Source organism: Chanos chanos, chromosome 5 (assembly GCF_902362185.1).
Source record: "Chanos chanos chromosome 5, fChaCha1.1, whole genome shotgun sequence".
Classification (NCBI taxonomy): Eukaryota; Metazoa; Chordata; class Actinopteri; order Gonorynchiformes; family Chanidae; genus Chanos; species Chanos chanos.
In genome coordinates this window covers 18,786,921-18,803,078 of record NC_044499.1, presented here as the reverse complement: position 1 = coordinate 18,803,078, position 16,158 = coordinate 18,786,921, and the positions used below count along the sequence as shown (strand labels likewise).

The 16,158-nt window shown below is 41.4% G+C and overlaps 1 protein-coding gene across 1 annotated transcript; it reads left to right on the top strand.

Moving 5' to 3' along the window:
- The first annotated feature begins 238 nt into the window (after positions 1-238).
- On the top strand, positions 239-11,528 carry kdm4ab (lysine (K)-specific demethylase 4A, genome duplicate b). The gene is made up of 22 exons (XM_030774534.1): positions 239-322; positions 1,467-1,616; positions 1,739-1,914; positions 1,995-2,109; positions 2,223-2,416; positions 2,647-2,696; positions 2,796-2,899; positions 3,107-3,244; positions 3,342-3,559; positions 3,715-3,869; positions 4,049-4,485; positions 4,601-4,709; positions 4,794-4,966; positions 5,409-5,613; positions 5,723-5,799; positions 6,312-6,367; positions 7,173-7,281; positions 8,137-8,325; positions 9,227-9,397; positions 9,511-9,630; positions 10,081-10,173; positions 10,514-11,528. The coding sequence occupies exons 2-22, from the start codon at positions 1,482-1,484 to the stop codon at positions 10,652-10,654; spliced, it is 3,165 nt and encodes a 1,054-aa protein (XP_030630394.1). The 5' UTR covers positions 239-322; positions 1,467-1,481; the 3' UTR covers positions 10,655-11,528.
- Positions 11,529-16,158: the final 4,630 nt, after the last annotated feature.

Below are 16,158 nucleotides of genomic sequence, written 5' to 3'. Positions count from 1 at the left end.
CCAGTTTAAAGTAATGTAATAGGCTTTCGTTTGGATACGACAATGTCTAGAATAGTGACTTGTGTGGCTCTACATTGTAGTTTATTCTTACGGGTATTGCAAACCTACTCATACTTCGAGTCTACGCTCTTGTGAACGTGACAGCGTTTTGATTGGTCATGGCTAATCTGTAGCATGGACAGCCTGTAATGGTAAACAAATGTTGACTACGCATGCGTATAGTAGGGTGTAATGGAGGACAGCTTCTGTACCGTGAAGTAGGAATCACCACTAAAATATCTACGAAAACCTTGACGTGAGTTCCTTGGGATATTTGAAGTCGGTACGTCTTATCGGTGTTACATAAGTATACCAACGTTTAGAATATTTTTGGGAGTTTTCATACTATATTTAATTATTGACACTACCAAGCAATGTAGGTAGCTAGGAAGCTACCAGTGCACTTTCAGTATCGGATGGGGGCTAAATAGCTACGGCTAACCAACAGTACATCGAGTTGTTATCTGTTGCTAAAGCTGTGTTGTCTTCTATCGTTGATGCGATGAAAAGAATATACAACGTGACACATGTCCGATGTTATGGCTTATTTTTTAAAACCACGATGGGAGAAATTAACCACCTTTAATGTTTCCCCTCTGTGAGCTTTTACGGGGACAGGGCCTAATTGTTTCGTGACTTTTAAAGAGACGCTGTTCTTGACCAATCATAGTTGAATTTGCTGTTTTGCATGGGTAGCGCTGGTTAATGGGCGGAGCTTGCATTGTACTACAATAACAGTAACAAAGCATCGTTTTGTGAACAAGGTACTTTTCAAAACTTCAGTCAGGAAGGTACGTAGATTCTGCTTTCTGGTTCAGGAAACTTCGAATTCATTGTTGTTGATTTAATTGTGTCCATTAGTTTAGGACAACTTGCAGCCTGTACAAACTTAACATGACAATCCATACGGTTTATCTCCACAGCTGCTTGTGTATCATCAAACCGGTTTGAAGATCCACATGCTAAATGCAGTTCCCATTTTAAACTGCAGGCGCGTTTTTATATAGCTATATCAGTCACAGGTGATTGTTACAGACTTCAAAGCTTACTCAAAGTGCGTCGTCCTTACAGATTACACTCAAAGTCGTGAGACGATTTACACATACATATACCGTACGTGTAAATCGTCTCACGACTTTGAGTGTAATCTGTAAGGACGATGCACTTTGTTGCAGACTGCAAAGCTTACTCAATCACCTGTGACTGCAGTTCTATAACCATAGTCAAATCAGTATTTAATCACATCCAGTTTTCATGAGAATGCAGTGTTGTGTACCTGTGGTTCAAGGCAAGTACAAGTGGCCCGAAAGTAAATATCTAACTTAGAACAATGTGGGTGTTTACTCATGTCAAGATACTTGGCAGGTCATGTGCTGGCTCTTGAATCAAGTGAAGAGAGAAATGATCTCTTTGGTTCTGATCTCCAGGAGGGCTCTATCAAAATGGCTTCAGACTCTCAGACTTCTTGCTCCAAAGGAATAATGACCTTCCGGCCCACCATGGAAGAGTTTAAGAGCTTCAGTCGATACATTGCCTATATGGAGTCTCAAGGTGCACACAAAGCAGGCCTTGCCAAAGTGAGTAGTTACTCTTGGAAGGGGATAGAAATTCAGCATATGGTATAAAACACAAATGGTGTAAAACAAATACCATTCCACCCTGCTGATTATGGTTAATTGATTGATTTTCTTCCCCCTAGATTATCCCGCCAAAAGAGTGGAAACCTCGACGGTCCTATGACGACATCGATGACCTTTTGATCCCTGCACCTATCCAACAGGTTGTGACGGGCCAGTCTGGTCTGTTTACACAGTATAACATTCAGAAAAAGGCCATGACTGTGAAGGAGTTCAGAAAGACTGCCAACAGCGATAGGTAGGGTTCCACCTGTCAGTTTTCAAAAACTGACAACAGATGTGCTTCAGTGTGCAATGCTTACCCTCTTCATGTTGTAGGTACTGCAGCCCACGATATGACGATTTTGAAGAGCTTGAGAGAAAGTACTGGAAGAATGTGACCTTTAACCCTCCCATCTATGGAGCTGATGTGAATGGGACCCTGTATGATCCTGTGAGTTGCTTAGCCGTGTCTTGAAAGAAAATCCTTCTGTTTGTTTGATTTTCTTATACTCTTTGCTGTCGGGCATATTTGTAAGCAAAAAATTCTTTTCTCAAAATCTGTAGGATGTCACAGAGTGGAATGTAGGTCGATTGCAGACCATCCTGGATACAGTGGAAAATGAGAGTGGGATAACTATAGAGGGAGTAAACACACCTTACCTGTACTTTGGCATGTGGAAGACCACTTTTGCCTGGCACACTGAAGACATGGATCTCTACAGCATAAATTACCTGCATTTTGGAGAGCCCAAGTCATGGTGCATCTACCTTCATCAGATAATATCGCTTACTGGGTTTTTATGTCTTGTAGCAGTATTATGATGTGGTTAAGGAAGTGAAATGACGTTCAGGAAGTAGACTAAAAATATAAATCGCGTGCTGTGGTTGAGGAAAGTGTTTTGTTTGTTGCATAGGTTACAGTAATAATACCACCCATATAATAATGAAATTTTGTGATGATGAACTGAAATATTATTATACTCCACAGGTACTGCGTACCCCCCGAGCATGGAAAACGCTTAGAGCGCTTAGCCAAAGGTGTGTGTCAGAAATATGATATTTGATGAGACTCTCATACAAGACAAAATAACATTGACTATAGCTGATGTTTCAATGCTTTTCTAAATCCCCCCCTAGGTTTCTTCCCTGGAAGTTCCCAAAACTGTGAGGCTTTTCTTAGGCACAAGATGACTCTCATATCTCCTTCCATTCTGAGGAAATATGGTATTCCATTTGAGAAGGTATGACTTTTCTACTGGTTTGCATATTACTGTACTGACTCCTGGGTAGGAGATTTTCATATGGTGATACTGCGGGCTTTGGGAGATCTCTGACTGCTCTGTGCGGGAAATTACAAATATGAGCTTTTTTTTTCCCCCTTAAAATGTTTATTGCATTTCATCCTACAGCATCTTTCAATTTGTGATATTTTTTCCCTGCTTGGTTAGATCACTCAGGAAGCTGGTGAGTTCATGGTTACCTTTCCCTACGGCTATCATGCTGGTTTCAACCATGGTTTCAACTGTGCCGAATCCACCAACTTTGCAACCAGGCGATGGATTGAATACGGAAAACAAGCAATACTGGTCAGTTGTAGCTGTATTGTTGGTTCTGTATTCTCATAGTGTGTTGCAGCATATAGAATGAAGATGGGTTCATAACTGTATGAATGTGTTGCTCCAGTGCTCATGTAGGAAGGACATGGTCAAAATCTCTATGGACGTGTTTGTGAAGAAGTACCAGCCTGAACGCTATCACCTGTGGCTGGCAGGCAAAGACAATGCACCCATCGACCATTCCAAGCCCACGCCAGAGGCTGCGGAGTTTCTTGGTGGCGAGGGAGTCTGTAGTGACCAGGAACCATGTACAGACAATCAGAGCTGTGATGGTCAGAAAAAAAGGTACAACATATTTCAAACTATGTTATTACAGACTGCTAAAACCCTAAAGTTAGCAAGTGGTTCATGGGTCTTGAGTGAAATTTGACTCTATATTTCTAAGGTTCAGTGTATCCAGATATTAGGCTTATGTATTTTTTAAAATTTCAACTCCCAAGCATGTCCAAACAGAGGATAGGAACAAAGAGGCATCGAGTGTGTCTGGAGGTTCCAGAAGAAGTGCTGCCAAAAGATGAAATGGCTGAATTGGAGATTGATTATGGCAAGAAGGCCAGACTGACATCTCAGGCAGACCACTGTACTCAAGACACAGGTAATTGTCATCTGCTTGGCATAGCCTTGCATGTTAAATGATGGCTTGGTATAGTTTCTTTGTCCCACATGGATTTGTTAAGTGTGGCACATGAAATTGTAGAAAAAAAACAGCATTTACATATCGTATCTTTACGGCACTCTGCTGTTCCAAATACAAATTAAGGTTTTGCCTTTCAGATGCACCGGAAACGACAGATAAGAATGCAGAGCACCCGCTGAACAGCCTGTCCGTGGTTAAAACTGCTTCGCAAGACACAGTCCAAACAATTCCCACAACCGCCTCAAACCTGTCTGGAGTTTACCCACAGCCTGTCAGAAAAACCCACCTCTCCATTGCAACAGTCCCCACCAACCCACACAGCCTGTCTGCATTTCCAAGGCCTGTCTCCAAACCAGGTGTAGCCAGCTTGCTCTTCCACAGGACTCTGAGCCCCACAGATGCCCTGCAGGTTCACAGCTATGCAGCCAGGACGGCCCTCTCCCGGCCACGGCCTCCCAGCGCAGAGGTGACGAGAAGTCCAGATGCAGAACCAGACATCGGACCACACGAAGAGCAAGACAGCAAACCTGACCAACAGCCGAAAACTGAGATGACGGAGCTAGACACAGACGAGGTCAGTTTACGTTAGTTTTGAAATTGCCTCGGTCAGCAAAGTTACGAGTTACGTATGTGGTCCTAAAGGGAGAGCGAAGGATTAACCTTCATATATATTTTTTTTTTCTCTTCAGCTGGAAACAGAAGGAGAGACAGAGAACCAGAGTATGAAGAGCAAACGACAACCTCTCAGCAAACTGTCTCCTCTGCATCCACTCCTCAAAGAGAGCTCCAGTGATGAGGGTAAGCAGTAAGCCCATACCACTCCATCTCTCTCTGCCTCCTAATGCGAACACGCTGCTTAATGACTCTCTTTGTGCCTTACAGAAGTTCAGGAGCAGGAGGTAGACTGCCAGGAGACAGAGTCCTGGGCCAAGCCACTTAGTCAACTTTGGCAATGCAAACCGCATAACCTCAAGGCCGAGAGAGACTACAACAAGCGCATGGGCCTGCAGCCCCCGTACTGTGCTGTGTGCATGCTCTTCCATACATATCATCAGGTATAAAACACAGCATACAGGAATCCATACAGGAATCCCAGTGGATTCTGCGTGGTTCTGTGTTGAGACCTTTTGGGGGGGAGGGGGTGTTTGTTTGTTTTTGTGGTGTATTTGTACTTTAAAATATCATTCCAGTGTTGTCGCCAGTGTTGTGCTGGAATGCTTGAATGAGCTCTGCAAGATGGAAGCTTGTCAATTTTTTCAGTTTTGGTCAAGGAGCCTTGTGAAAAACATTTGTTGTCCATCAGCTAACGTCTGGTAGAAATTTTTGTCTGTAAACGCTCAATCTAATTAGTCTGATATGTTGATATGAGAGCCATATGAACATGTAGAAATTCAGACCCTGTAACCCCACATTGCCCCTTTGTGATCTTTATGGGGATTCTGTCACCTCACCTGTACATTGGTCTTACACTCTTTTTGTGCTTACTGTCTTTCACAGAGTGAGTTAAGCAGCAGTAACCAGAGCGATCATGCTAATGCTACTGCTGCTAACGGAGAGAGGTTGAGGACCAAACCACTGATCCCAGAGATGTGCTTTAGCACTACCAGCAGCTCAGAGGGACACCTCTCCACCCCTCACCTGGAAGAAGACGGCACCAGCTTACTGATCACCTGTTCACAATGCTGTGTCCGGGTCCACGCCAGTGAGTGACTTCTTAATATCTACCTGACCAAACTTATGATATATATCGTGTGGTTTTTAGCACAAGTTTGTGACAGGTCCTGACTTCTGGTCCGTGTACGTATCTTTAGGTTGCTATGGAGTGTCACGAGAGGTCAAATTAGATGGGTGGAAGTGTGCGCGATGCGAAGCTAATGCTATTACTCAGGTGAGTGCCTCAGTGTTGACCAGAGAAAGATGTTCACCTTAGTCAACCTCTGTTACATTTGTCTCCTTTTTTGAATTGCAGATGTTTTTTTTAGGTAATGCTGTACCTGTTGTTTGTCCCCTGGGAAATTAACTTTGACGAATAAACAAGGTGTGCTTAGTGAAGTATTAATTTACTGTCTTGGCCATATGTAAGGTTTAATGAAAGTGGCATTTTCCACAGTTATTTTTCCCTCTTATCACGTAGCAGTTTTAAGCACATTAAAGTACACACATGAGCGTTTAGGCCTAAGCAAATACAGCATTTGAGAAAATGACTTTCGGAGCCGAGATCTTCACATTTTTGCATAACCTTTCCCGGCAACTAGAGGGCGATATCACACCAGGGCTCCAAATATATCTCGGTGCCCAGAGACCTATGGCAGCTTTGGCTCTGTCATAGCTGTTACGTGGTATTTTACTCCCAGAGGAGATGAGCATGTGTTTGTGTCTTTTTTTGTTTTGTTCCTTTAGGATTGCTGTTTATGCTCTCTGAGAGGAGGAGCAGTACAGCGAGCCAACAATGACAAGTAAGTTCCTTAGAGCCCACTGTCTGCAGCTCTCCAACACAGACGCAGCCCTCACGCCACAGTGCTGGATCAAAGAGGCCTTGTAAACATGAGATACTGAAAAAACAGAACAGAAGTCAAGTGTCTCTTTCCAACATTTCTGTTGTCTGAGAGGGTTTCACTTTATTGCATGGCTGCTCAACCCTAATAAACTGAGAGTTAGCCCATCAGTTACAGGACTTTATGGAATGCATGCTTCTGGTCCTCAATGCCGATTGGCTTAAATGCTTTCGGAGCAGTGATTTACTCCCTGATGGAGTCACACCTATGATGAGTTTAACTTGTTTACAACGTCTTGTTCCAATATCACTGTGCTCTGCACAGATTTAACTGTTTCGTTGTTGTTGTTGTTGCTGATGTTGTTGTAGTTTTTTTTTTTTTGGTTATTTTTCCCCCTTGTTTTTGTAATTGAAAATTGCGTTCAAGCAGTTAAAATAACCATGTCGTGTTTGTACAGTACTGCCTCAGTTATGAATTCCCAATTATATTTCCATCATATTTCCACACACATAACTACCAGCGCAAACATGTCACTACTATTGCCTCTAAGTGACAATGTTATTAAAGCCGTAATATGCTAAAAATATAGGATATCTCATGAGTATAGTCATAGTTGTGTTAATATGCAACGACAGCACAATTCTCATTGCTTCAATATAGAATTTCACTGTCAGAGGTCACCTCAGGCCACATGCAGGTGGAGGGAAAAGTGTTGTGAGGAGAGTGCTTTTGGTGTTTTTGACGTGTTTATGGTTTTCTTGTTTAGGTGGGTGCATGTGATGTGTGCTGTGGCGGTTTTGGAGGCAAGGTTTGTGAACGTTGCAGCCCGCAGTCCAGTTGATTTAGGCAGTATACCTTTACAGAGGTTCAAACTGGTAAGTGGGATTTTGTCTGAAACACGAACATAGCCTCAACTGTGGTGATGACCTTCTCATCTGTGTGTGTGTGTGTGTGTGTGTGTGTGTGTGTTTGTGTCAGTGTATTTGTTCTTTGAAGAGAGGGTCATGAACTCGAACACAAAAACAGTTTTAAGATGTTTTCAGTGCACAGCTAGTTTCATTCACTCAAAGCAGATGTTTTGGTTCGTTATGCCCATGTCCTTTTCTCTGTTGGAGGAGAACGCTATGTTGAACGGCTGAACTATTTTGAATTCTTCTTGTTAACATTAATGTATTATGTCTAGAAAGCAGATTCTGCTGGTGTTTATTAGCTGACGGAATCTGTGGGAAGGCAAGGTTTTGTTATGTGCTCCTCCTTTTTCTCTCTGATTAAAATAAGACCTTGAAAAGAAACATTTACTGATTGAACAATGTAATTGTTATGCATTTGAACAGACACACCAGCATGATGTTTCGGGGAATGAACTCTGCAGTAAAAAGGAAAAAGTGGCGACAGAATTGTTCAGCTAACTCTAGGTTGAATCAGATTGCCTCCCCCATAGTATTCTCAACCGTTAGGTCTATTAACCCTAAACCTTAGCAGTGGTATATAAGGAAACAAGTAAACTTCAGCGTAGAAATGGAATTGCACATACCATGGCATTTACAATTGAACACCTTCTATGTATTTTCTGACAGTTTTTTTTTTCTTCGGTTTATAATACTTGAAATATCGTAAATCTGTTATAGATTACACAGAGAGAGGGCTGTTTGGGTTTGAAAATGTTATATGTCTCCTCTTTGGTTTCCTGTCTATACCACATCACCACATCTGCTTTTTATCCCTCACAGAAGTGTCACTTTTGCCGGAAGCGGATGAAGAAAACAGCGGGTTGCTGTGTGCAGTGTTCTCATGGACGCTGCTCCAGTTCCTTCCACGCAACCTGTGCCCAGGCCGCTGGCCTCTTAATGCATCCAGACGACTGGCCCTTTGTCGTCTTCTTCACGTGCTGGAGACACAAAGCCGCCACCCAAGCAGAGGTACGGCCGCTGCGTTGTTTTCTACTATACCACAACGTCCCAGACCAGCTGGCACAACCTCACTGGCCACAGAGCAGCCAAGTTAAAAATATCACACACAATATCATACATTTTAGCTTGGAACACCCTTGTTCAACTAAATACTCAGTTCCAGTAATAGCGGCATTTTGTGAAATATGATGGTAAGACATTAGGTTTTTCTAAAGTTTGACTGCTTTAGCTTTTTAACAAATTTGCATGTTTATCAGAGAGACTGCTGAACACACCCTGTTAGGAAAATCTTCAGACTGAAGCAGACCTTTGAGCGGCGTCATGTCTTTAAACACGGGCCGAGTATTTATAGTCTGTGAGAACATGCCTGAAGTTTCAAATATGGAAAACCTCTTGGCAAATCTTTTGGTTTATTTTAATGCTGTAAGAGAACTTGCTTCAGATGCTTGTCTGAACATGCATAAATACCATCCCTACCCTGTTATCGCAGCTGAACATACCTGGAACTGAATGTGTTCCTTCGCTCTGACAGAATGTAAAGATAAAAGTTTTATATAAGTCTGCCACAGCTGGTGCATTTGGACTCTGATTTTATTTCATTGTTATATCTACACATTCATGTATGCATGCCTCAAATGCAAAAAAAAAAAAAATAAATAAACATAAAGGAACCACTTAGATGCTACTTATATAAAAAGTAAAACTTATCTGGAGAAAACTATGTAATGTCGAAGACCTGCTCACACTTGTGTTTTTGTTTTTTTCCCTGTGTTTGCAGAGTTTACCATCTTTGGCCTTTATGTTTAATCTAAACGAAAGAAGGGCCTGACTGAGCGTTGTTGGTGTTGTAGTTGGTGAAGTATGGTTTTGTGGTCACCTGACATCTCTCCTTTATGTTCACCTTTTACAGCGTAAAAAGACAAACATGCGTGAGTTGGAAGAGGGACAGAAAGTGATCTGCAAGCATAAAAATGGCCGTTACTATCAGTGTGAGGTAGTGGAGCTGATCAAGGCCACTTTCTATGAGGTCATCTTCGATGACGGTTCGTTCAGTGACAACCTCTTCCCTGAGGATATTGTGGTAAGAAAAGTGCTGTTGCAGCTGGTGCACTGTGGTTTGTGAAGTTTAAGATATGCTCTCTGCCAAAAAAATGATCATGACAATGATTTTTGGGCCTGTTTGTGCACGTTCAGAACAGGGACTGTGTCAAACTCGGTCCGCCACCAGAGGGAGAAGTGGTGCAGGTACGCTGGACGGACGGACTTCTGTACGGAGCCAAATTTGTGGCGGCGCATATTATCCCAATGTACCAGGTCAGAGGAAAGCCTCCCCACATTCTGTTCATCCTACACTGGGGAGGAGAACATGTTCAGTTTAACACATCAGCCAGACATGTTAACTGGGACAAACCAAAGTTTCGCCCAGTGGAGTGAATCACGCCCATGCCTTTGCATGCCGGCTGTCACGCAGACTACGATTTCGAGATCCGTTCCTTAGGCTTATCTCTTCAGTGTGTCATGTGTCCCTGCCTTTAAGCCAGACGCCATTTTATGACCTAATGTATTCAGTTATCAGTAGAGACAAGTGTTGATTATCTGTCTAGTTTAGTTTTTTTTCTTTTCTTTTGCTCCCTGTTTGATTGCAGTGTCACATATGATCAGTGCACTGTCCACTGTGGCATAGGCGTTTCCTTTTCCTTTTCATCGACTGTTTAAATGCTGTTTTCTAATAGAAGCTGACTGTGGTTTTTTTCCCTAAACTAGGTTGAGTTTGAGGACGAGTCTCAACTCACAGTCAAGCGGGATGATGTGTACAGTTTGGATGAAGAGTTGCCAAAGCGTGTTAAGGCAAGACTGGTGAGTGAGTTACTCCCTCCCTTCTTACACCCTCAAATCCTGTCATACCACCTCCGATCTTACACACGTGAATAGCAGTGCAGCCTGTTATAAAAAAAAACATATTTTTTTACAGTATTTTTAAATGATCTGATTCAGTTTCACTTCATTTCTATATTTGAATACTCACCACGCAGTATCTATATCATAGGTTTACTTCATGTCATATCATTGTAGTCTCCCATCATACTCAGAAATCTAAAGGGGCTATCATAATCTTATCTAGTTGTAAACGTATGACACAACTGAAGCGTCACTCACTATAATTGCATTAATGGGATTGCTAATTGCTTTTTTGCAGTCTGTAGCATCTGACATGCGTTTCAAAGGTGTCTTTGTGGAGAAGGAAGTGAAGCAGGATTCCAAACGACAGCGGGTGATAAACTCCCGCTACAGGGAGGACTTCATAGAGCCGGTCATATACAGAGCCATAATGGAGTAATTACCACGCCCGCACTCTCAGCCCCCACCGTCCTCGGCGGCGCGTTCAGCACATCCCGCTCTGACCTCTGGTTAAAGGGGAGACAGCATCGACTAACTGATAACATAAGCCCGTGAACCCTTTTTTGGCTTATTTTTGAAAAACAAAACAAACAAACAAAAAAAGGAACCGTAAACACACTGAATGTGAGTCTGGCAGGGAAAAACATACAGACAAGCTGTACCGGCTCTCCAGGTTTGGGGTTTTGTTTTGTTTTGTTTTTTTTTTGTCTTCTGTTTGTTTTAAAGTTTGGATTTTCCATTCTGTGATGCAGGTCTCACTGAAGTGTTCTTAATTTGAACTTTGATGTCTTAGCAAAACTAATGGAAACCAACAGTGAAACAATAACTTGGGGGGGTGAATAACCAAATACTGTATATGATTTGTTACTCCTTTTTTTAATTCTCAAATGTAGCACTGGAAACCTTACAAACACGTACAGTTTATCATCTTACCATGCTAAGAGAGCCATTTTATTCAGAGCTTTGTGAATGGGAATGCATCAGTCATCTACATATGAGATAAAAAGCTATTGAAGACATTTGACTATTACTTGGGAATACTTCTTTATGATTTTTTTTCTTTTTCTTTCTTTTTTTTAAAATTTTTTTTTTTTGCTCTGCAATACCTGAACATAGATAGCTTTTTGTAGTATGATGAGACAGATTTCTGGTCTGGGATCTGCTGTACAGATAAGATGTTGTTAAAACCCTAGCCTTACCCTCAGAGGGCCGTGTTCTCCTTGGTTGTGTTCAGTTCTGTCATCATCTGCATGACCTTTGCATTCGGTTTGGCTAATTTATACTTTTTTTCAGAGATCAAGGGTTTTTGGGGGTTTTTTTCCACGGCATTACACTGATTACTATTCTTCTTTGTTTAAAAAAAAACATATTTATTGATGTGTACCATCAAACTTTTTATGTTCTTTTTTTATTCTCTGTTGCTTTATAAGCCATTCTAGATGGGACTGTAAGTAGTTACATGGTCAAACCTGTTAAAACTCAGATGCACTTACTGTTGACTTATACCCAGCAGTTTTGGCATTAAATGTGATTCATTCTGGAGCTGTTGAATGCAGGGACAGACCAGGACTTGCCTGGGGATAGGTGTTACAAGGTCAAGAAATCAGTCGTGATTGCATCCTCATTTCAGTGAGACAGCATTAATTGTATATATTTTGCATTCATTTTCATTACTTAGAAGTCCTCCCCCCCACACATTTTTTTAGATTCTGTGCAGTAGGCATTACATGTGATTGATTGGGCTATTCATATGTGTGGTTTATTTAAGGCTTAAAAGACATTTTAAATGAATGGTTCATCACATATTCATTAACCTGTGCGCTCTGAACACCTCAGGTTCTAGTCTGTTTTTGCAGCTGCTATTTCATGGTGGTTTTTTGGTTTTGTTTTGTTTTTTGTTCGTTTTTTTTTCTTTTTTTTTGGTTGATAGGTTTGCTTTTCAAATAGATGACTTGCATTTATGTGGGTGACCACGTACATGCACCTGCGCATATTTGTGAATGACCATCTGCTGTCAGTAAAGAGTTTGGGCTATAACTTCCCTGTTCCACTCTGTGTTTCAGTCTATTCACTGTCTCAAGTTCACACAGGTTTGTCTGTGTAGGCATCAACACCAATGTATCATTTTACCAAGCAACCTGAAATTAGAAAGCCACCTGCTTTCGAGAGAATCAAAAATTAGATGATGAAATGGGAAATGGATGAAGAGCAAGTCTACAGTGTATACCTCTCAGTCCGGTCGAACATACTTATTTTTGATATTTACCTCAGACTAACTTTACGGGGAAATGCTTACCTCCTCCACTGGAAGTACGTGTTTGTTTCATCAAGTGTGACCAACTTCCCAATAGATGACCCCCCCCCCCCCTTTGGAAACTTTAGCCTTGCAAGAGTGTGAATGAGTTAATGAATTAACGCCGTGTCTTTAGTGTGTTACACCATTAATCAGGATGAGCATGTTCTAAGGAAGGGCACCTCCCTGGTGCATAATATTTACCCCAAGGCTCAAAATGCAAGGCTGGCGACGGGATTAGCCAGGTTATGCCAATTAGGTTGTATGAGATAATTGCCACAGTTTGACAAAAGCAAGAAAGAGTTAGCACGCATGGCTTATATAATCCTTTTTTTTTTCCCCCACTCTGTCCACCTCTCCCCATTGGATCATCTCAATGCAGAAAAATATTCATGAAGGAGGCAGCTGGGGGCCATGCTCTAAACGGTATATCTGAAAGAGCAACAGTGAAATTGTTAGGCGAAATTTCACACTTCTCTGTAGGACCTCTGTGGCTGTCTTATCTGTGTTATGTGCCTGTGTAGTACAGAGCCACCACTATGTGTCTCGTTTTCATATGGGAGTTCACCCATTTCAACATTTTGGGCTCATTATAACTATTACTTTCTTTTCATCAAATCATCTGAACCATTTCTCTGATGCGTTCAATACAACATTATCTCCCGATGTTTTTCGTTGAGTATATTTTGATATCTTGTATTTGTATTAATAAGCCGCTCCTGCTGGCTGACCGTCCCACCTCCTGTGAGAACAAATAAAAACTGTATTTATAGGATATGAAAGACCACAAACATGTTAGAAATGGATCTTTGTTTTTGTTGTTGTTGTTTGTTTGGGGGTGGGGGGGTGGGGGGGTCATCCCTATGACATTTGAAAAAAAATGTCTTTGGGGACTCCATATCACAGTCACTATGAATGTCACTGTACATCTATGTCACATTGAGAAGTGAGCATTTTTGATAAAAAAAAAATTGCAAGTGATTGACAAGCCATTGAAAATAGACACAGAAGTCTTGAATCATTTTTAATGGGCCTGTTTGTGGAAAAAGTGTGAAATTCCACTTAACAAATGAATTTTCACTGTAAAATAAATAGTGTAACTACACAAAAAAGAAACAGTAACAATATTTTTGAACAATTACCACATGTAGACAAAATCTTAGACTGTACCATTTTAAACCACTGGGGTATTATACAGGATTTTTTATCCATAAATTAATTCTAGACATAAAGTATCTGGGGTGCCTATTTTACATTTATTAAGCCTGCTGAAACATGGGATAAACTCAGTAATTACTTTGTGTTTGATAGCTTTGTCTAATACTGACAGTTATTTACAACATTCCAGTTACCATGACAGCACTATCTAACGGTGTGCTGCTGTGAATGTATTGTGTATAAACCTTTTTAGACACCTTTATGGTTATGCTGTGTGTAATATACGAAATTCAACATTGTATCATACAGTTTTCTCAGTACAGATCCTATTCAGGAAAACTGGGTCAAAACAATCATAAACAGAGAAAACTGTAAACTCCTCACACTGGGGCTTCGGGTTTGCACTACCAGACTTCAAACCTCTTGGTTCGGCACCACAGAGAGAAGCTGGATGCTTCACAAAAAAGTGCTCACATATCACAGAACGCCCCAAGAGACTCAAGGCCATGCTGAATGAAATTGAGTGCTTTGTAGAGCTCTTGTTTTTTTCCTCAGATGGCGAGCGTTAGTTCTGTCCTCCAGGGGAGCTGCAGGCTGTCAGGTGCCACCTGCAGCATATGACTGTCTAATGAGTCTGGTCACTGGCTCCGCTCTCCACCTCAGTCCCTCTCCCAAAGCCACCTGGCCTTGGATCATGTCGACATCTGCTGACAGAAACAGCAGGGCTTGAACTGAGCAGTTTTGTTTTGCTTTGGGTTTTTTTTTTTTGCCTCCCCACCTCCCCCCCTTAGCAGTTCTGTGTTCTCATGCATTACGCACTGATGTGTCTCAATTTTGCAACTGACGCATTTTTATTTAAAGTTGCCAGCACATGCTCACATGTTGAAAGTTGTAGACTACAATTTCAGTAAATTTCTGGGTGTTGTCTGCAAAACACCAAACACTGTGCTGTTGAGCTTAAACCCATCCAGACAAAAGACTGTGATTCATCATATTGGACATTCCTTAGTAGAAGGATGGGTCCATTCATTCATTCATTCATTCATTCATCCATCCATCCATTCATTCATTCATTTATTCATTTGCACTGAGGGAACTAAGACTTTCAGATCACCAACACGACAATTCAGCAGACACAGCTTCAGTGTGTAGTGCTGGAGGTCGCTGAGCACATTTTATTCTAATGTCATGGTTTTTAAAAATAGCACCCTTGCGACCCAATTCTTCATCAACATTTTCCACTTTACAATGTGAGACAGCTTCCGATGGCTTGTCTGTGGAGTTATAGGATGGGTACCTATTTCCTCTAAAGAAATGGCAGTCGATAAACATTGTTATACTTATGTTATTTATGTTACCAGCACGATAAATTCTCCTTTCAGTGACTTCACCTTACTTTTCCTTGAATTCATGATGCCTCTTGTTCAGAAGAGAAAATAGGTTCAACGCAAAGCAAATCACATTAATGGCACAGTCACAGTTTAAACATGTATGCGCTTTTGATGTCACATGCTAAAACACAATGGTAAGCTGCAAAGAAATCAGAGTCCGGGTTTCCACAGTTCACTTTACTAAAAATCAAAGTCATCAACAAATGATCTGGAGTCAAAAGTAAGAATGTGGAACATAGTCGACATTGTGGTTTGTAATCTTCCATTACATATTTATTTTTCCCATCCTGCTTTTTACAGCATTTGGATGTTAAAGATTTTCATGTCCCCTCAACATCCCAACAATTATGATGCCATTTACTGACCCAGTCTTTCAAAATAATGTGTCTCACTAAGCAGACAGGGGGAGAGAGGGGGGAAGAGTAGATGCTGCTGTTCCATTCGGAGTGACCACAGCAGAGCTGGCTAATGGAGTCAATGATTTCATCTTTAGGACCTAGAGTGGAGAGCACAACCATGCTGTGGAATAACATTAACTTAACCATGAACCTCACTGTGCTCAAATGGCTTTCTGACAATGATGCTTTATATTGTAGGCTTGAGTGCCTGACAGAAAACCATTATCAGCATCTGAAGAGTCTTGTCCAACTTCAACTCAGATACACAGTGAATTGTTTGTTGTATCTATGATAAACTGGAATGAGTCTACCATTTCACTCGGATTACTAACAATGTTGAGAATGTGCAGCAAGAGTGCAGTTTCGGCGAGAACGAACATATGTTCAGTGGAGTATAGAACAGACCAGGATGATGTTTCATGAGTAATACATTATTTTGCCCACTGTGTAAGTAATTTATCAAATGCATTGTCAGTTGAAGTAATACAAGCCATGTGAAGTGCCTTGGTTTAACAGACCTTAACATACAACTAATTATAGTGTTTAACTATGAGTGTGCGCCATGAAGGTAAAGTAGGTCATTACATACTCACATAGCCTTGCTTTAAGCGCATACATGCACTGGAAGTTTTGACTATTTACTATGCAACATTGGGTGCCATGGGTGCCGTGTAGAGACTTTGTACCCTCCCTCAACTAACAC